Consider the following 21,598-nt stretch of genomic DNA (forward strand, 5'->3'; position numbering starts at 1 on the left):
AGAGCAGCTGGTGGTTTCAGACTGTTGGCCTTGCTGCTGGCAGTCCAACTTGTAGCCACAACGCCACCGTAATACACAGACAGGAAAATAAGTCCAGAGCCTTATCTTGAGAGTGCAGCGCAATCAATGTTTACACATGTGCACACGCATGTACCCACCACCCAGGGTCAAGGCAAAGACCATTTTCAGCCTTGTAGGGTTCCTCGGGTCTTTGCCCAGTCAGACACCACCCGCTCCCTCGATGTAACCACCATTCACATTTCCATCACTCTGGACGGCTCTTTGTATCTATAAAGATGGAATCATAAAGAATGAACATGGGAATGTCTGTCACAGTTTTAGTGTCATTGTTGCATGACAAAGTAGGTACTCTTTTTAGCTGCTGTGTAGTATACTGTAATGAGAAAATGCCATGATATAGACACCCTTCTGCTGATGGACAGTTAGGTTGCTTCAAATTCTGGCTCTTATGTGTAAAACCGTAATGAACATCTTATTTCATCTAGTCATTTCATTTAAATCCTCACTGTCCTCTTTTCAGCCCTTGGTAACCACTAATCATATGTGGACTCAAAGGAGTTGCTTATTTTAGATCTTCCATAGATGTGGGATTGTATAAGATGTGCTCTTTGGTATCTGGCTTGTTCCACTCAGCCCGCTGTTCTGATAGATGCACCCAGGTCTCAGCCCACCACAGGACTGCGTTCTTGCACTGTGTTTGTCCCTTCGTCTGTTGGTCGGTACCTGGCTGTTTCCATTTGTGGCTATTTGAGTCATATCACAATGGACTGGTGTTTACTGTCTGCTTCACCTCTGCTGTCCATTCTTTTGGGTATGTCCATGGGCATGGCATTGGGGGTTCCAATTGCAGTTTGCTTGACATTTCGAGGATCCTCCAAATGGTTTTCCACAACAGCTGCCCCACTTTACCTTCCAATGGCCATTGGGGAGTGTCATCATTTGTCTACAACGTTGTCAATACTGGTTATTTTCATTTTTAATAATGGCACAGATAGGAACTGGAAATACAGGGAATCCAGGACATATGAACCCCTCAGGATCAGTGGTGAGAGAGGCGATATAGGGAGGGTGGAAGGACAGCGAGGGAGACAGGGGGAACAGATGACAAGGTCTACATATAACCTCCTCCCTGGAGGACGGACAGTGGAGAACTGGGTGAGGGAGACGTCGGATGGTGTAAGATATGATAAAATAATAATTATTTATAAATTATCAAGGGTTCAAGGGGAGAGGGGAGCATGGAGGGAGGGTAAAAATGAGTAGCTGATACCAAAGGCTCAAATAGAAAGCAGGTGTTTTGAGAATGATGATGGCAACATATGTACGAATGTGCTGGACACAAATGATATATATACAGATTGTGAAAAGAGTTGTATGAGCCCCTAATAAAATGATTTAAAAAAATAATAGGCCTCCTAGTTTGTACTGCAGCAAATCCCTTGAACATGCCCGAGAGTAACAGTGTGCCCTTGTTCTCTTGGGTCAGCCCTCAAAGTGGGATGTGTGCCTCATCTGCACTCTTCCTTAATGTGATCTTCATGATTTGTCTAGTTTCTCCAAGACACTCTGGATGCCCTCTTCAACATCATGATGGAGCATTCTCAAAGCAACGAGTACGACATCCTCGTCTTTGATGCGCTGGTGAGAGTGAAGGGCGGGCATTGGGTGGGCATGTGTGTGTCTACTGTGAGAGTACTGGGAAGGTGTGGTTATTGTGTTTCATCTCATAACTTCTTTAGAGGCCATGGGATATATGCCAGCCAGGTCAATGAAGAATTTATGGCTTTGTTTTATTTACTGATATATATATATATATGTGTGTGTGTGTGTGTGTGTGTGTATGTATATTCATTTGAAAGCATGAGTGAAATGTGAAAATGAGAATGTTCCTTGTTGATGTCAGCTCGGTACTGTTGAAAGTACAGTGAAGCTGGAGCCTGTGATTGATGCTTTCAGCTTTGCATGGATCCTGGGAGCTAGTCTCTGGCAAGGTTGTAAAGCACACAGTATGTTTCCTAACTCTCCATTTTACCTCCTTCTTCCTCATATTCTCCAACTTCTCATAACCACTCTATTTTCCATGCCTAGAAACTTTCACAATGGAATGACATTCACATCTCTCTTCAACATTTCAAATGGTCTCTTCTCCTCTCTGTCCCAACTCATGTTTTCTTAGGATCATATAAAACAAACATAAGATACATATGAATTACGATAATGTTCTATATCCTAATTTGGTGAATAGTGACGGGGGGCCTTAAAAGATTGTGAGCAGTCAACTGAGAAGCAACTATTGGTCTCTCTCCATCCAGAGGAGATAAGTGTGCTGAAAATAGATGACACATGGAAACCGTTAGCCCAGTGGACTAATGAATATCAGTCTCCATGACTCTGAGACCAGGAAAATTAGATGGTGCCCTGCTATCCCTACCAGGTTCTTTGAAAGGGATCACAGTAGAAATTCCTGGGTAGAGTAGGAGAAAAGTGTGGAACAAAATTCAAAGTCATAAAAGAGATCAGACTTATAGATTGGGTAGAGGTTGGTGGACCACCCAGACTGTAAACTGTAGTCACCCTTTGAATTTAGACCTGAACTTACCCCCAAGGCTCAATTTTCATCCAAACAATAGACAAGTGTATACGGCAAACAATAACAACCGTTTGATACTTAAAGGGCAGTATTTACCTAAGGACAACATTTGGGAGGCTTAAGAAAGCGGGGAGAACGAAAATAGGAGACAGAGGGAGGCAGTGGGATAAGTGATGTTACCTTGAAGAGATTACAGTGAATGGGTTGAAACAAAATGTGTGTGGATTGTTGAATGTAAGCTGCATGATCTACTCTGTAAACCGCTACCCAATTTATAATAAATAGTTATAAAAACCTGTTTAATCCTCCCTACCCACCCCCAGTATGACTGGCCCCAACCCTTTTAACCCATGCCAAGGGCCTTTTCATTTTCACAGAGGGTACTTGGTGACACCCATCCCTTAGCCCAGTGCTTCCCAAGAGACTCTGCAGGTGCAATGCCAGCCCTGAGAGAAAGGGTTTCCAGAAAAAGACATACCATCTCTCTGTGCTGCTGGCATTTGTGGAGCAGCTGCTTGTGCAGGCACTGTCGTTGTGTGGTGCCATGCATTTAGCTCCCACGCTTAGAGACCCCATGCACAACAGAACTGGTCCCCATCTTCACAATTGTTCTCATGCCTGAGCCCAGTGTTGCAGCCACGTTTTCAATCCATCTCATCAATGGTCACTTCCTCTTTGTTGCTGCCCTGCCACTTTACCAAGCATGATGTCCTTCTCCAGGGACTGATCTCTCTTAACAACATGAAAAGTGTTTGAGACGAAGTCTTGCCATCCTTGCCTCTAAGGAGCATTCTGGTTGTACTTCTTCCAAGACAGAGCCATTTGTTCTCTTGGCAGCCCATGGTACTTTCAATATAAGTATTTATGTAGGTACTGGGGAGGTGCTGTCCACTATCTGATGCTCTTAGAGATTCCTGATGCATTATACGTATATTTAAGACCTAGGAAAGTCCTCAGTAAAATAAGCAGTTGAACGGTGGTTTCCTAGGATTTCTCAAACTCATTTGACCATGAGATTTTTTTCATGTTTTAGTGCCCTGTGGCAAGCTAACTCCTGGACAGATGGGTGAAAAAAATATATTGATAGATGTTCAGTTATGTCATGCAAATAGAGCTGCTTCTCCTAGGTTTGCCTTGAGAAGACAGACCATTTCCTTGTGTCTTCCTCAGATCTACATCATAGGACTCATTGCTGACAGGAAATTCCAGCATTTCAACACAGTACTGGAGGCTTACATTCAGCAGCATTTCAGTGCTACCCTGGCTTACAAGTAAGTCACTGTACACACGGGGGTTATTGAGGCACCCCTTCTACTCAAGCAAAGGAGCCCTGCTTCAATCCCACCAGCTCCTCTTTGAGAGGCTGTCTGTTTCCATAAAGATGGACCATCTCAGAAAGTCTATGTAAGGTGCTCTGAGTCTGAGTCGACTCTAAGGCAGTGGGTGGTGGGTATATTCCCACAGGATGGCTAGGGCACAAGGAAACACGAGAGTTCTCTTGGTAAACAGCTGGCATGAGTTCTTCCTTGTCTGACTTAGCCCACAGCAAGCATGCCTAACTTCTTTGAATACCAATAAAAATATATAAGCCCACAGGTTTGGATCAATAGTATAGTGACAGAAAAGCTTGGAAGTATCCATTTATCTACTCAATCATTCATTTATTCAACTCTCCCTTGTTGAGCAGTTACCTGTGTGGGTACTGGGATTCCAAGGTGAGGGAGGAGGGGACAAGTAGCTCAGTCTTCCTCAGTGCTCTTAGGATTCGGGTTGGGACAGGATGCTGAAAAGGCTCATGGGGCAGTTGATGACGGGATTAAAAAATCTGGCCAAATAATTTGAACTTCTGATGGCAGGAATAGACATGGAAATTTTATGAAGAAGGAAGTTCCATGATATTATAGAGTAGAAAGGTCTTTGTTACCATTATTCCCACTTATATACTGATAGCATTGTTTTCCGGGTCAAAATATTTTCCCCCTCATTAGTTTTTTCTTTATTGATTTTTAGGGACAGTAAATACTGATTCGCTCTCTGTAATGAATAGATATTTTAAACAAAGCTATTTTTTATGCTTGCAAAGAAGCGAGTGAGCTTGTACCATTTTTAACCTTTGAGTGCTAATTACATAACAAATTGCTGTGCTGTGAGATGGGAAGAGATGCATTCTGAAAATATAATCCTTGATTCAGGAAGCTGATGACAGTTCTGAAGACATACTTGGATACCTCCAGCAGAGGGGAGCAATGTGAGCCTATCCTTAGAACCCTGAAGGCTTTGGAATATGTGTTCAAGTTCATTGTTCGGTCCAGGACATTATTTTCACAGTGAGTACTTGTTATGTAAGTGATGGATTAGCGCTGCAATTCCTCTGGGATAGAGTGGTATTTGTACTGTTGGAAAAACTCTTCTAAAGAATTATCTCCAGCTGTCATTCAAAAACAACTTTTAGAAGCCCCAACTTAGAGAGCTATGAATATAAAATAACCATATCCTCTAAGTTCATTTGGGGGAGGTGGGGTGGGGGTGAGGAAAAAAGAGGGAAACTTGTCTCTCAGTCAGAAACTAACCCTTTGTAGATTTATGTTTCATCCAAAGGATGTGATTTGTTTGAAGCTCTTCTGGGTTGCAGGTAGCATTTTTCATTTGATTTGAGATATGGTGAAAACTTACTGGGACTCTACATTCAGTGGTGGAGGGACTAGTGTTGGGGAGAGCAGAACTCAGGTGGCTTGACATTTATTTGGCTCTAGTAGATTGTATAAGAACAGATGAGCAGGTATTCGTAGTTAATATGTTTGACCTTGAAAGATCCTAGAGACCACAGAGTGAGCTGTTGTGTTAAAGCATCTGAGACTTGCTATTTCATGGTCAGCATCTCAGAGGGAGCTGCAGTTTTGAAGGACTTTAGAGGCAGAGACCTTCAAATGTAATGTGCAAAAGCACAATTGATGTTCAATCCAACTTTAAAGCAAAGTTTAGAGGGTTGTTTTGGGTGTGATTAGTTAGGTTCTGTATAATAAGTAACAAAAATATACAGGGAATATTGATAAGAGCTTTTTTAATCAGTGAAAATGAAGAAAGCACAACTCAAACTGACTTAGGAAGAAGTAGGACCCTATTATATTTCACATTCTGGAACAATCCACAGGGAAAACTCAATTTGCCATTCCTCACCAATTTGCCATTCTTGGCAGAATAGATGGTATGATTGTCTGATTCAAAATGGCCAATGCCAGTCCATTTCAGCTCACCGACGTCTAGGATATTGATTTTCATGTGTTCTATTTCAATTTCATGACGTCCAATTTTCTTTGATTCATATTTTGTACACTCCCTATTCTGATTTTAAATGGAGAGTTGCAGCTGTTTCTTCACATTTTGAGTCATGCCTCATTAGCAAATGAAGGTCCTGAAAGTTTTACTATGTCAACATCATTATTTACTCTAGAAAGCATCAGCCACTTCACAGAAGAAAGACAAGAGGTTCCGCTCCACAAAGACTCACAGCCGCAGGAACCAGAAGGAGCAGTTCTGTTCAGCCCTCTTGGGTCACTAAGAGTCAGGATTGATTTGATGTCAGTGAATTTTGCTTTGAGTCTGGCTAAACATTCAGGAGGCAGCCTTCTTTGTTTTTTTTTTTTTAGTGCGAAAGAACAACTCAAGATCTATTTTGAAATACTGTGGTGTCTGTGATAGTATAATATCCAAATGTCTCCAAAGAGACCAGTTAATTTGATTACTATTCAAGTTTACACACTAGCAACTAATGCTAAAGAAGAAGAAATTGAGAACTTTTGCCATATTCTGTGGTCTGAAATTTATCAAACATGCAATCGTGATGCACTTAGCATCACTGGTAATTAGAATGTGAAAGTTTAAAGCAAAGAACAAGGATGAATAGTTGGGAAATAATACGGCCTTAATGAGAGAAATAATGCTGGAGATTTCATGATAAAGTTTTGAAAGACCAATGACTTAATCATTGCAAATACCTTTTCTCAACAACATAAAGAGTAACTATGCTTGTACACATGAACCTTTCCAGACCGAATGCACAGGAATCAAATGATCTAGATACAGAAACTGATTGCCAAAGAGACCATCAAATACTCACATGCATATTCTAACTGAAGCTAAAGAAAATTAAAATAAGTCCACGAATGTCAAAGTCCAGACTTGAGTATACTTCCCGTGAACTTATAGATCATCTCAAGAATAGATTTGACACATTGGACACTAGTAATCAAAGATTAGTCTAGGTGTGGGGTAGTATCAAAGACCTTGTACAGTAAGAAAGCAAAAGGTTGTCATTAAGAGAGAAAAGGGACAAAAGAATGTCCCCACCAAAATGGATGTCAGAAGAGACTATGAAATTTGCTTTTGAATGTAGAGTTGCAGTTGGACGGGAACACAAGGATGAAGTGAAAGAGATTAGCAGAAGATTTCAGAGGGCGACTTGAGCAAACCAAGTGCACTATTACAATGGAATGTGCAAAAACCTGGAGTCAGAAAACCAGAAGGAAATAAAATACATGGGGTTTCTCAAGCTGAAAGAATTGAAGAAAAAAAATCCACCAATGAGTTGCATGCAGTATTGAAGTATTCGGTGGTCCAGATGCTGCAGGATGGAGGAAACATCAAAAGAAGAAGGAAGGTAGCCAGAGAGCTGTGGTAGTCTGGGTACATTAGAGAAACAAAGTCACAGAAACTCATATGTAGAAGAGAGAGTTTTATATACAGGGTAAGTGCACATCAAGAAAACATCCCAACCACGTGCTGCCCAAGCCCGCAAGTCCAACATTAGCCCATATTTCTGACACCAATCCACAAAGGCCTCCTCCATCTCACAAAACACACACTACGACACCGATTGCATGAGGAAAATCGAGTCAGTGAATGTGTAAACATCTCAGTGCTGGCAGGGGTCTCCACACGGCTGCTCCAGCACCCACGGCTGCATCAGGGTAGGTCCATGCAGCTTCTTCTTGGGGGATGTCTTGCAGGAAGTGAGCCTTGCCAGCTGAAACAGGGAACCGGCTAAGGCAGCTGCACCCTGGTCTGACCATCACAAAGCAAGAGACCCGAGAACTAGAAAGGCAAAGTTCATGGAGCCATTTATCCCTCTGCCCTTCAATTAACCCCACGTGTGCTTATCGACCAGGTTGGCACAATAAGCTTTAACTTGAAATGTCAAGAGCCCTGTGGTGTGGTGGCTATGTGCTGAGCGGTTAACTGTGAGGTCAGCAGTTTGAAACCACTGATCACTCTGCAGGAGAATGGCACTTTCTACTCCTGTAGAGAGTTGCAGTCTCAGAAACCCACCGGGACAGTTCTACCCCATCTTGTAGGGTTGCTGTGAATCAGAATCAGCTTGATGGCAGTGCGTTTTGAGTGTGATGTCCAGCCATTTCAAGGAGTAGCAACAATGATGAAGATCTGGTGACACTAAAGGAAGAAGGCCAAGCTGCACTGGTGCCATTGGCAAAAACGAGGTGGCAAAAATAGATGGAAACTCAAATGAGATATTTTAGGAAAGAGATGCACAGCTGGAAGGGCTCACTCATCTATGCCAAGAAATTCAGAAGATAGCTGTCTGGCCAAGTGACTGCAAGAGATCCATATGTGTGCCCTCCTTCCCTATCAGAGGATTTTAAGTGTGTGTCAGAGTTTATCCTTTCATCAAACATATTCAGTCGATATGCTGAGCAAATGATCTGAGAAGCTGGGCTATGTGCAAAAGCACGCGCATCAGCATCCTCAGCAACTGTGACATGCCGGTGATAACACCTTGCTGGATGAAATGAAGACAATTTGAAGAACTTAGCGTTGAAAGTCGAAGACTATACTTGCCCAAATGGATTTCTCCTTGGCATAAAGAAAGCAAAATCCTCACAAGGAGAAAAGAGGTAACATAACGATAAATTGAAGAAAGATTGAAGTGGAAAAGGATTTCGCTTTACTTGGATCTATAATCAAAGTCTTTGAGGCCAGTCAAGGAATCAATGACATACTGCGTTAGGAAAATCTGTTGCAAAAGACCTTTTTTTTAACGTTTTCAGAAACAAATATGTCACCTTGAGGAATGAGGCAAGCCTGAGCAGCCCATGGTGGGCCTGTCAGGCGCACTGTACTGTTAATGGAGGGGTCAGTAAGTGAAGCCCACCAGCCGCTCCTCAGGAGGAAGATGAGGCTGTCCATCTTGTGAAGACTTACAAAGCCTCAGGAACTTTATAGAGGCTTTCTATGATTTAGGAAAAACTGGACGGCCATGGATTTGGGTGGGTTTTGATAAAACCATGGTGTTATCTGTTGGTTCATATGCATGTAAAAGAAAGACAATGAATAAGGAAGACAGAAGAAGGAGAATTATATTGTTGAAGAAGAATATTGAATATGCCATTCATGGTCAGAAACGTGAACAAATTTGTCTTGGAAGAAATATAGCCAGAATGCTTCGTCTCATTCCCTTTAGGTGGGTTGTCAGGTGAGACCTGTCCCTGGAAAGGGACATCATGCTGAGGAGAGGGTCAGGGATCCCAAAGGAACCCTCTCAGTAAGGATGGGCTGACATGAGGGCTGCAACAATCGGCTCAAATTTAGGGATGCTTCTAAGGTTGGCGCACGCACATCTGGGCAGTGTTTGGCTGAAGGTCTCTAACATGAAAATAAACGGGCCTCTGGAACAACTGGGTCCTCCTACTTAATCCTATTGGGGAAGTTTCTCTCCTCTAAATCCTCTGACTGCTTTCCGAGGCAAGTTTCCAATGTAAAGGTCACTGGGAGCTTCAGGCTCATATTGTATTAGTTAAAGTGACCCTAGTTTCCCCACTGCTTCAGGGAAATCCTTTGCCAAGAACTGTGCCGGGTCACAGGCTCCCATCTTAGTGAAGCGGTAGTGCCAGGGGAGCGAGCCATGCACAGTATGTGGCTGTGGTGGTGGCAAATGCACCTCTGAAATCAGAATCAGGTGTTGGCTTAGTCACTCATGATAGAGAGTTGTTTTGTTGTCATTGGAGATAGAGTTTCCTGAAAGAAAGTTGAAATCTGTGGCCATCATTAAAAATTTTTTTAATTAAAAGATCATTTTATTGGGGGATTTTACATACATTAATTGTATCTGCACATCAATTGTATCAAGCATAGTTGTGTATATGTTGCCATCATTCTTTTCTAAATTAGACATTTACTGTCTATTGAGCCATTGGTATCAGTCCCTCTTTTTCCCTACCCCCCCTCATGACCCATTGATAAATTATAAATTATTTTCATATCTTACACTAACCACGGTCTCCCTTCCCCTGTGGTTTCTGTTTTTCATCCCTCCGGAGGGGTGTGTGTTATGTGTCGATCATTGCGGTCAGTTCCCCCTTCCTCCCTTCTTCTCCCAACTTTCCTCCTCCCTTTCTGGTACCACTGCTCCCATTCCTGTTCCTGGAGTCCGTGTGTCATGGGCTCTTATCTCTTCCCTGAACCTGTGCACATGCTCCGGTCTAGTTCCCAGTGAAAGGCAGGACTGGGGTCATGATAGTGGGGGGTGAGGAAGCCTCGAGGAACCCGAGGAGTATTGTGTGTTTCATTGGTGCTTTACCGCACCCTGGTTGACTCATCCCTTCCTTGTGGCCCTTCTGTGAGGGTATGTTCCACTCTCTACAGATGGTTTTGGAGTTTTTACTCTGACTCCCCTCATTCTCAAAAATATGTTTTTCTTTTTCTGTTTGCTTGTTTGGGGTCTTCTGATGCCGGTTACCTGGTTCCATCAACACCTCATGATCCCACAGGCTAGTGTGCTTCATCTATGTGGGCTTGTTGCTTCTCTGCTAGATTGTGGCCATCACTTTGAACAGGGTAATGAATGGCTATGAGAGTTTTATAGTTAACAAGGTATTCAGAAACAAATCATCAATTGTGATGAGGAGGAGAAAGAGTGTCTTGAACCATGCCACAAACATATCATTTAGAGTATTCTGAAAGTTTTAAATTCTGTTTTATAAAAAAAAACCCTCAAGGCAGAGACCTTGTATTAAAATTGTGTGCAATATTTTTCCCAAGCTTGAGAGTCTGCTTGAAACCCAATAGGAGATTGTTGCTATTAGGTGGCATTGAGTCACTTCTGATACATAGTGGCTCTGTGTGAGAGTTAGATTTATTGTGCCAGACTGGCCAATAGGAACGTGTGAGATTAATCAGGTTGCAGTTTGATTGGAGGGCAAAGAGATAAAAGGCTCTGCAAGGCCCACTCCCCTCTCTCTTGCTCTCTGGTGATGGAGTGTGCTGGAGAGTGCTGCTGCTTTAGCTAGTTCTCTGCCTCAACCTGTGAGCTATACACCTGTGGGCCAAGCCAACCCATGGTTTGTATAGTTAGAGCTTGAGGCTCATTTGAGACCTGCTTTGACACACTGCTGGTGCATACATTGCTTGAGCTTGAGGTTAGTGGATCCTGTCACCTTGGAATACTTGCGTTCTATATCCCATCTGGGCCTGCTTTGCCAAGCTGCTGAGCCACTGGCTGTTGGCGACTCACCCTGCTGTTTGCTGCCTGTGGGCAGACTCTGTGTGCCTTGCCTGAGGAAGAACTCTGCTGTCTGCTTTACTTGACCTTGGACCTAGCAGCTGACATAAGTTGAAGAACTTTCAGTATATTAACTGTTCCATGGAAGTGAGTTGGACTACCACCTCTGTACTGCTGTGTGGACTCTGTACTGCTGTTATATTTCTTCTCACTGTATAAACGTATCCTTTTACATATCTGTTAAATCATAGTGTCCTGGGTTTGTTTCTCTGGAGAACCCTGCCTAACATACCCTGTGAGCAACAGAACAAATAGTCCCCAGCCTTGCACCATCCTCACACTTGTTGTGTTAAGTCCACTGTTGGCGGTCACTGTGCCAGGCCATCTCTTTGATGATATAGCCCTGCTTCTTGCTGAACTTCTATTTGACCAAATATGATGTCCTTTTCTAGAGACTGATCTCTCTTGATAACATACCCCAAGTTTGTGAGATGAAGTATCATTTTCTTCCCTTCCTATGAGTGTTTTAGCTGCATTTCTTCCAAGACAGATTTGTTTGTTCCTTTGGCACCCATGGAACTTCTAATCTTCTCCCCCAGAACCACGATTCACGTTCATCAATTCTTTGGTCTTCTGTGTTCATCATCCAACTTTCACATGTATGTCAAGTCATTGAGGACACTATGGCTTGGGTCAGGCATGCCTTAGTTTACAGAGTGGCATCCTTGGTCTTAAGCATCTTAAAGAACTCTGTGTAACAGAATTGTCCCTTGAAATACATTGTTTGATCTCTTGACTGCTCTTTCCATGAGCATTGACTGCCGATCCCAAGCAAGACAAAATCCTTGACAACTTCAGTCTTTTCTCCATCCATCATGTTGCTTATTGGTCCGATTATGAGAATTTGTTTTCCTTACATAGAGTTGCAACCAATTCTGAAGGCAGCAGTCCTGGATCTTCATCAGCAAGTTCTTCAAGCCCGCCTTGTTTTCAGAAAGCAAGGTTGTGTCATCTGCATATCACAGGTTAATAAGCCTTCCTCTAATCCTGATGCCATGCTCTTCTTCATATAGTCCAGTTTCTAGGATTATGTGCTGAGCACACAAATGTAATAAATATGGAAAAATGATACCGCCCCGATGTACACCTTTCCTGACTTTAAACCATGTAGTATTCCTTTGCTCTATTAGAAGAGTGTCTCTTATTCAGTGCACAGTTTCCCTAGGAACACAGTGAAGTGTTCTGGGGTTTCCATACTTCTTTTTGTAGTTGGTTCTGATCCACACAGTCATAAAACACAAGTACAATAAAACATATCTTTCTGTTTTGCTCGCTTTCAGCCCAGATCCACCTGACTTCAGCAATGCTGTCCTCCATGTCTCACTGCATGCTCTCTTCCGAATTGAATGAGAACTTCTGCTGTCCCTCTTCTATGTGCTGCTGCTGCAACTCCTGTTGAAATACCTTCCGCAAAATCTTACTTGCACGTGATATCGCTGATAGTGTTCCATAATTTGAGCATTCTGCTGCAGCCCTTCTCTGGAATGGACATAAATGTCGATCTCTTCTACTTGGTTGGCCACACTTCTTGGAACAAATGAGTGGGAGCCTCCAGTACTTCATCAGCTTTAAACCTATTTCAGTTGGTATTGCACCAAATCCTGAAGCCTTGATTTTTGCTAATGCCTTCATTCAGCTTGAACTTCTTCCTTCAGTGTCATTGACTTTTGATCATATACTATCACTTAAAATAGCTCAAGGTGGACTAGTTCTTTTGGGTACAGTGACTCTGTTTATTCCTTACAGCTTCTTTTGATGCGTCCTCCTTCATTCAGTATTTTCCCCATGGACTCCTTTGATATTTAAACAACGGGGAATTTTGGTTGTTGTTTTTTTCCTACTTTCGACATGCTGAGTATGTTCGTCCTGTTTGGCTCCAGGTCTTTCCACATCGCATTCCAATACTTTACTGTGTCTTCTCTTCCTACCCGATGAAATCTTATGTTCAGCTTTTTCTTCATCATTTCTTCCATGTACTTCTGCTACTAGAGTAAGTTTTAGAGCCTCTTCTGAGATTCCCTTTGGTCTTTGTCTTCTGTCTTGTCTTTTAAGTTACTTTTTGCTTCCTTCATGTCAGCTGCTCTTCATGTCATTCCACAGTTCATCAGATCTTCTGTAATTAGTGCTCAGTGTGTTATATCTGTTTTTGAGATGTACGTGACATTTAAATAGGATATACTCAAAGTCATATTTTGGCTCTCATGGACTTGTTTAATTTCCTCCAACTTCTATGTGAACAGTTGATGGTCTGTTCCACAGGAAGCGCCTGGCCTCATTTCGTTTCAGCTGCTCATGTTGAGCTTCTCCATCATCTCTTCCCCAGATATGTTTAATTTAATTTTTAGATATTTCATCTGGTGAAATTAGATGAAATTTTTGCGAAGACCTATCTATAATTTCCAGTTTTGCTTCTATCACCAAACCATATTCAGATTTTCTAACTTTTGTTCCTTCTCTTTGTTACTAACTTTTGTATTCCAATCATCAGTATTAATCAATGCATTTTGATTGCATGTTTGATGAATTTCAGACTTCTGAACTTGAGGGAATTTATTTCTCCATCAACATCGTTAGTGGTTGGTGGGTAAATTTGCATAATTAACCAGGCTTCTTTTTAGTCACATTAATATTATCCTATCAGACATAACATTATATTTCTAGATAAATTTTGAAATTTTCTTTTGAAGATGAATATGATGTCATTCCTCTTGAATTTTTCATTCCTCACACAGTAAACAATAGCATTGTCTGATTCAAAATGGTCAGTATCAGTCCATTTCAGTTCATTATGCCTAAGGAACTGGTCTTTATGTGTCTTATTTCATTTATTGCCACTTCCAATTTTCCTAAATTCATACTTTGTACTTTCCACATTCTAATTATAAATGGATGCCCGCAGCTATTTATTCTCATTTTGAGTTGTGCCTCATCAGCCATGGAAAGTCCTGAAAGCTTTAGCCATCTGTATCATTGTGGCCAACTCTTCTTTGAGGATTTGGCTCTTGCTCAGTTGTATTTTCATCCTGAAGGAGTCATTTTCCGTCATTGTATCTGACAATGTTGCATGGCTATCCATCAGGATTTCATGGCTAGTCCTTCCCAAGAGGATGATCTATTTCTTCTTCTTAGTCTGGATGCTTAGCTGAAATGTTTTTGAAGCTAATGACATAGCTTCTAGCGTCACAGCAACATGCAAGCCCCCACAGTTCGACGGCCTGAGAGACAAGTGGTTTAAAAGGAGATTAAGGCTTGTCCTTTAAAAGTTGAGTTTCTGATCGGAGTTCAAGGATTCAAACCTTGTAAGTCTAGATTAGTGGGAAAATTAGAAGGGACTTCCAAAAGTACACGACGAGATAATGAATGTCTCCATAGATGTCTTGAAGCTTCGGCATTTACCTTATTCTGGGGACAGTGGTGATTTGCATTTCCTATGGGACAGCCCCACGCACTGCTGCCATAGTGCCTCTTGTGCACGACAACCACCTGTCAGTGGAGCATGGAGTTTCGTTCTGATGCTGAACAAGTTTCAGCAAAACTTCCACACTCAGTGGGATGGTGAAGAAAGACTTGCCAATCTACTTCTGAGAAGTCGTCAAAGAAAACTCCACGGATCACCAGGGTCTGATTCACAACTCATTGTGGGGGTGGCTCGGGAGCAGGCAATAGCTGTTCTGTTGTGCGCGAGGCCCTCAGGAATTGGGGACTTGCTTGACAGCAGCGAAAAAAGCCAACAATATCTTAGTCCAAGAACTTCAGTGCTGTTATAGGAGATGGCGTTCTCATTTCACATCAGATCATCTTCACCAGTCCTTTCTTGTGATTTTCTTATCTTGCTTTTCTCTCCCTCCCTCCCTTTATCATCCCTTTCCTCCCTACCTCTCTTCCTCCCTTCATTCTTTCCTTCCTTCCTCCCTTCATTCTTTCCTTCCTTCCTTCCTCCCTCCCTCTATCCCTTCCTCCCTCCCTCCCTTCCATTTTCTTTCTTTTCTCTCCTAGCCATTGTCTCATCCTTCTGCTGGGGACACTGCACTTAGACATCTGCTTTTATTCCCTTATGCCTCAAGGCATATCATCTCACAGAATCCGTAACTCTTTAATCGATGTAAATTCAGCGCCAGGGGAACTTGAAATGACTTTCCGCTTCGCGAGGAGCGGTGTTGCTGATAGCACATCAGGAGCGCTCAAAGAAGACTTGTTGGATGAAGCATAGTTGGAGGCTCAGAAAAGGCATTCTGTCTGATGAGATGTCTCTAAGGCAATCTACGCCTAAACTTGAATCTTTTCTCTTGAACAAAGATGTAAGCTAACCTGCAGAGAGTCAGGGACCTCATGCTGCGAAAGGTTGTATTTGTGTGACTTGTTCATTGCATAATCTTTTTAAGCTTTCTGCTGTCCAATGATGCTTTCAGAGCATTGAGACATGATCAGGGAATTCCTTCATATTAGGGGGCTATTTTTGTTGAGTTTGAAATAGAAGTTTCAACGCACTGAGATTTCTAAGCCAGCTGGTGGGGAATCAGAATATACTTATTACTTTGGAGCTTATTGTGTCTGGTTATGAGTCTGTAGCCTGTCACTCCTTTGTTCTCTTTCCTCGTGGTCATAACTGCACCCGAGGAACTCTCGTTATTTGTTCCCTGTCATGCTCACTGTCCCTAGGCTGCATATGTGTTTTGTTTTGTTTGCAAGGGCTTGGAATTTTCTTGTAGCAATATGTAACATCCAGGTGGGTAAGGGGTGGGGTGAGAAGCTGTTGGGAGCTTACAGGAGCCTTCTGATAGGAGTTTTTCAGGTCTAACCTATGCAAAAGCTAACCCACTGTTGTGAAGTCCACTCTGCACACAGGGACCATTTGTAAGGGCTGCATCTTCCTCTTGCAGGCAGGTTGTGGATGGTTGCTTGTGGGCTTAAACTATTGACCTGGTGCTTAGCACTCCAACATGTATCCACGGTCCTACCAAGCCTTCTTTATCTATCGCATAGCCCCGAAAAGGAGTTGTGCCCCCACTTCTTGTATCACTATCTCCTTTGTCAAAGCCAAGGTCAGGTAGGTCTAACTGGATGAGTTTAGGTCACATGCTAGGTCATTGCTTTAAAGGAAGCTTGGACAATGGTTTCTAGCCTGCCACTCGTTCATTGCCATCCATTTGATTCTGACTCCCAGTGACTCTATGGGGCAGACTAGAGCCTCCCCTGCCCTTTCCTAGACTGCCAATCTGTGCTATGGGAACAGATAGCCGCATCTTTCTCCCAGCTGGTGGTTTCAAGTCACTGACCTCTGGGTTAACAGCCCATTCCTTAACCCACTACACCTGCCGCAGAAGCTGTAGACTTGTGCAAAACTACTACATTGCAGGAGTTTGTCCAAAAGATGCTAGGTGTCCATAAATATGACCAGGATCCATGAAACTTTTCTTGAATGACTGAGTCCTTTGGAGGGCTATCATGAGAAACATTCAGAAAGAGCTGAAGCAGTTACTCTCTAGGGTCTGAACTTCTTTACAAAGCTCAGCTTGGAAGCTGTTATCCCAACGTTCAAACTTCCCTGAGCCCCAAGCTGATGCTGACTCATGGCAGCCCCTGTGTTCCAGTAGAACTATGCTCCACTGGGCCTACGATGACTGATTTGAAAAGATGATTTTATATTTTGTTCTTGGCGTGGGTATGGATACACACAGGACAACGTGCATTGGTGCAATGGGTTTAGCATGTATTGTCTAGTGACATTGATGACCTTCTTTGACTTTGGGTCACCATTTTTCTTCTTTTCTGTGTTGTTCTGCCCCCGCTAACATACATCCATGCCTACTAAGTAAGGTTCCTCTCTAACTTTTTGAGTTCTTATTTTCAGTTTGATCACATGTGGGTTGTTCTTTAAAAGCTGCATCTTAAAGCATTTGCTGCATTTTTCATAAGTTTAGTGTTTACAAAACTATTTGGTTTTAAGATTTCAGGGAATATTTTTGTTTGAGGTTAGTTGGCTCAATAGCATGCTCGGTCCTTTGGTTCTGCCTCCGAGTTTGATGCATAGTGTTGGGAGTCTTCGATGCTTGCAAGTAGCTATTCAAGGACCAGCAGTCTCCCTGTGTTTGAAAAACAGAGGCAGAAGAAGAGTAAGGAAGAAGAAAAAGAAGGAGAAGAAGAAGAATCAAGAAGAAGAAGCATATATGAAATGTATGACTAGCTGGTTCAAGGAACAGCTGCCGCTTGCCATGAGTTTAGGAGAGATGGACTGTGTCTGGCTGCCATGATTGAGCATTCCCATCAGACTCCCTCGAGGAAGTGCATTCCAGAGGGGAAAATACAGAACAGAAGGTCAAATTGTCATGGATTCCAGACACCCTGGAGCCATGAAGATCAGTGGAGCTCCCTGAACTTATTGCCCTGGACAATCTTGAAACCTCAGTGTCTGATTTATTAGGGTGTCGATTGGCAGGGTTTTCTTTCAAAGTGCCTTCGGTAGATTCAAATGTCTAGTCTTAGGTTAGTCACTTAGCATCTGATGATTTGTTTCACCCACGAATCCCTACAGTATCTGGTACTTAGTCTCTAAGTGTTAGAAATGGTATTAGTGCCATGCATTAGGAGACTGGCATGTCTAGGAGAGACAATAAGGATAGTTGTTTAAAAAAACTCACACTTTAATTGGTGAGAAAAGATCCAGGAGCTTTGTTTCTTTCTTTAAAAAAGGGCATAATGTGAATGCAACATACTGGCATGAAGCAGGGAACCAATAGAGAGGTCCGAGGGACCAGCCCCAATTCCAACTATGTGGACAGCCCCCACTCCCCCCAGAAGAATTTACTTCAGAGGATAGCACTGAAGCTACAGCTCAGGGAGAGGGACATTTCTGATCAGAGCAAATGAAGGGGAGGAAGAGAGGGTGGAGTACATCTTGGCCTAACAAGCCTTGAGGACAATATCGCTGCTCAGAGCAGCCAGTGCACAGAGGGTACCACATGGCCTGCCCCACTACGAGACATGACATCCCTCACTGACCCATAGCACTATAGGGTACAACACTGGAGACACAGTGCTGGAATTACGCCCGATCTGATCCCACCACACCAAGGCAAAACACTAAGGGTGTGAACAGAACAACAAGGGGAGCAGAGCAACAAAGTCTCCAGGTAATACCACAAATAGACTTCAGATTCAACTGGAAAACACTCCTAAAGGTCAGCAAACAGACCATGAACTGTTTATAGACTTTTCTCCTTGTTTTGGTCATCATTTTTTGTTGTTGTTTGTTTTCTTTTGTTGCTTTGGTTTGCTCTGTCTTGTTTTTTGGTGCATATTATTATCTCTGAAGATCTGCCTAGACAAGATAGGCAGGGTAAACAATCTGGAGGAGAAAAAAACAGGACCAATGGTTCTGGGCAGGGGAAAGATGTTAACAAACCCAGGGACAAGGGAACAACAAGTGATTCAAAATCCATGCAGAGGGTGGGGTGTAGGATGCCTGGTAGGGCTTGATCAAGGGCTATGTAACTGAGAGGAATTACTGAAACCCAAATGAAGGCTGAGCATGATAGTGGGACAAGAGGAAAGTAAAAGGAAATAGAGGAAAGAACTAGGAGGCAAAGGGCATTTATAGAGGTATAAATACAGGCATGTACATATGTAAATATATTTATATATGACAATGGGAAAATAGATCTATGTGCGTATGTTTCTAAGTTTAGTATTAAGGTAGCAGATGGACATTGGGTCTCTACTCAATGCAAGAACACTTTGTTCTATTAAGCTGGCATTCCATGATGCTCGCCTTCCCGATGTGATCGCAGAAGACAAAGTGGGTGCATAAGCAAACTTGGTGAAGAAAGCTGATGTTGCCCAGCTATCAAAAGATCTAGCATCTAGGGTCTTAAAGACTTGAATGTAAACAAGCGGCCATCTTGCTCAGGAGCAACAAAGCCCAAATGGAAGAAACACACCAGCCTGTGTGATCACGAGGTGCCAAAGGGATCAGATATCAGGCATCAAAGAACAAAAAGTCATATCATTGTGTGCTCACCTCCCAGACACTATCACTGAAGACAAATGGGTGCATAAGAAAATGTGGTGAAGAAAGCTCATTGTGCCTGGCTATCCAAAGACATGGTGTCTGGGGTCTTAAAGGCTTGAAGGTAAACAGCAGCCATCTAACTCAGAAGCAACAAAGCCCAAATGGAAGAAGCACACCAGCCTGTGTGACCACGAGGTGTCAGAGGGATGAGGTATCAGGCATCAAAAAACAAAAATCATATCATTGTGAATGAGGAGGAGTGCGGAATGGGGACCCAAAGCCCATCTGTAGGCAACTGGACATCCCCTTAAGGAAGTGTCACAGGGAGGAGACGAGCCAGTCAGGGTGCAGTGTAGCAACGATGAAACATACAACTTTCCTCTAGTTCCAAAATGCTTCCTCCCCCCCCCCCCCACTATCATGATCCCAATTCTACCTTACAAATCTGGCTGGACCAGAGGATGTACACTGGTACAGATAGGAACTGGAAACACAGGGGATCCAGGACAGATGATCCCTTCAGGACCAATGGTGAGAGTTGCAATACCTGGAGGGTTGAGGGAGGGGAGTGTAGAGAGGGGCAGCAGATTATAAGGTCTACATATAACCTCCTCCCTGGGAGATGGACAACAGGAAGGTGGGTGAAGGGAGACATCAGACAATGTAAAATATGAAAAAATAATAATTTATAAATTATCAATGGCTCATGAGGGAGGGGGAATGGAAAGGGAGGGGGGAGTGAGGAGCTGATGCCAGGGGCTTACGTGGAGAGCAAATGCTTTGAAAATGATGAGGGTAACGAATGTACAAATATGCGTTACACAATTGATGTAGGTATGGATTGTGATAAGAGTTGTGTGAGCCCCCAATAAAATGATTAAATAAAAAGAATAATACCTACCTTATGGGGTTGTTGTGCTGGTTACATAGGCTCATGAGGAGCTATTACCACCCACGAGCTGTAAGTCATGCATAATCTCCATCGTCTTCCTCAGAACCCAGTGTAGGGCCTCATGCTCTCTGATTTCACCTCCTAACCCCCAGCAGCCACAGTGGTTGTGTCGCCGGCCTTCCTTTGTGCTCAAGCTCCGGATGTGGGGTCTTTTCTCCTTTCCCTACATACCTGCTGGCCTAACTCCCCAACTTCCTTCCCAATTTGCTCAGGTGGTGTGCTCATGAAGCCCTTTTAAAGTTACTGCCCCGCCCCCTCTCCTGCCCAGTGCTCCTAATCCCCTCTGCTCTCACTCTTACTCTGTCCCTGCTTTCCATTTCCTCCTTCTGGGACCCACCACATGTTTACTTCCTACATTGCACGTTGTTGTGGTTTTTCTCCCTGCCTTGTCCCTTCAGGGATCTTTGGCTTGTTCGACCCAGGAGACACTCATTCAGTATGAAATAGGAGCCTGGCTCCATGCCCCGTTGACAGGTCAGGAAACAGAGGTTTCTGCACAGACACCAGGATCACAGCTAGGAGCTACTTGGTCTCCTCTGCTTCCTGGGTGGGGAGCTGGAACGGTTCCTGAGGCTGCACTGGCGGAGTCGAGTTGGCCAAGGGAGCAGTTGTGCTCCAGCAGGAAGGGTCAAGCCCTGGGCTGCTCTTTTTGGTGGGGAAGGGGCAGCTGGAAAGCACTAGACCGTGTGGCCTCAGCTGCGAGGTCCCGCTGCCATGTCTAGCTCGGGAGGAACGCAGCAGAGCACGCTGCCTTGTGGCAGACACTCTAAGGGGAGACATGTCGCCTTCCTTCTGATGAAGCTGTCTGGGCCATGGTGACACTATCCTCCTGGAGACGGAACGGACAGGGAAACGCTGGTGTAGGGGCTGCAATAGGAGTCTCCGCTCCCTTGGAAACCAGCCACCGGTGGCTGAAAGAGAAGGAATGCTGAGCCCAGATGGGAGAGGCCGTGTCTGGGATGAGTCACCCTCTTGCCAGTGCTCACCTGGGAACCAAGACAGACCACCAGTGTCTATGGAGTGCCACTTACCTGCACCGGGTGCAGGGCAGGGGCGGGGGCGGGGTGGGGGTGCCACTCCATTCAGACAGGCATCCGAGAAGCATGGTGACATCTCCAGCTGACCCCACAGGCTGGCTCCCCTCCCCCAGGGGCTTTCTCTAACTGCCTGCAGCACCACACTCTCAGAACCCTGGGGCCAGCCCTGTGCGCTTCTCCTTTGACTCTTTATTTTGCTTGTGCATTTTCCTTTCTGCTTCACGCCCTCCACCCCCACCCCAAGCCTGCTCGGCTTCCTCATATGTAAATATTATACATACATTCAGTTCACCCTCCAGGTCATGAATATATTAACCAGAGCGCTTCCGCAAAGCTCCGGGATGCACAGTGCAGCCCCCGGATCGGCGGGAACACCTAAGCTTCTGCCTTTTGAAACAATTATGAATTTAACTGGAAG

The 21,598-nt window shown here is 43.7% G+C and overlaps 1 protein-coding gene across 1 annotated transcript in view; it reads left to right on the forward strand.

Annotated features, from left to right (window-relative positions):
* The window catches only part of DOCK2 (dedicator of cytokinesis 2), a 522,265-nt gene that overhangs the window by 72,348 nt on the left and 428,319 nt on the right, over positions 1–21,598 (forward strand). Inside the window, exons 21-23 of the mRNA XM_075542723.1 lie at positions 1,573–1,662; positions 3,782–3,882; positions 4,804–4,938. Of these exons, the coding sequence (XP_075398838.1) occupies positions 1,573–1,662; positions 3,782–3,882; positions 4,804–4,938 (326 nt within the window). The remainder of the gene's footprint in view (positions 1–1,572; positions 1,663–3,781; positions 3,883–4,803; positions 4,939–21,598) is intronic.

This window comes from Tenrec ecaudatus, chromosome 2 (genome assembly GCF_050624435.1).
Source record: "Tenrec ecaudatus isolate mTenEca1 chromosome 2, mTenEca1.hap1, whole genome shotgun sequence".
NCBI classification, from domain to species: domain Eukaryota; kingdom Metazoa; phylum Chordata; class Mammalia; order Afrosoricida; family Tenrecidae; genus Tenrec; species Tenrec ecaudatus.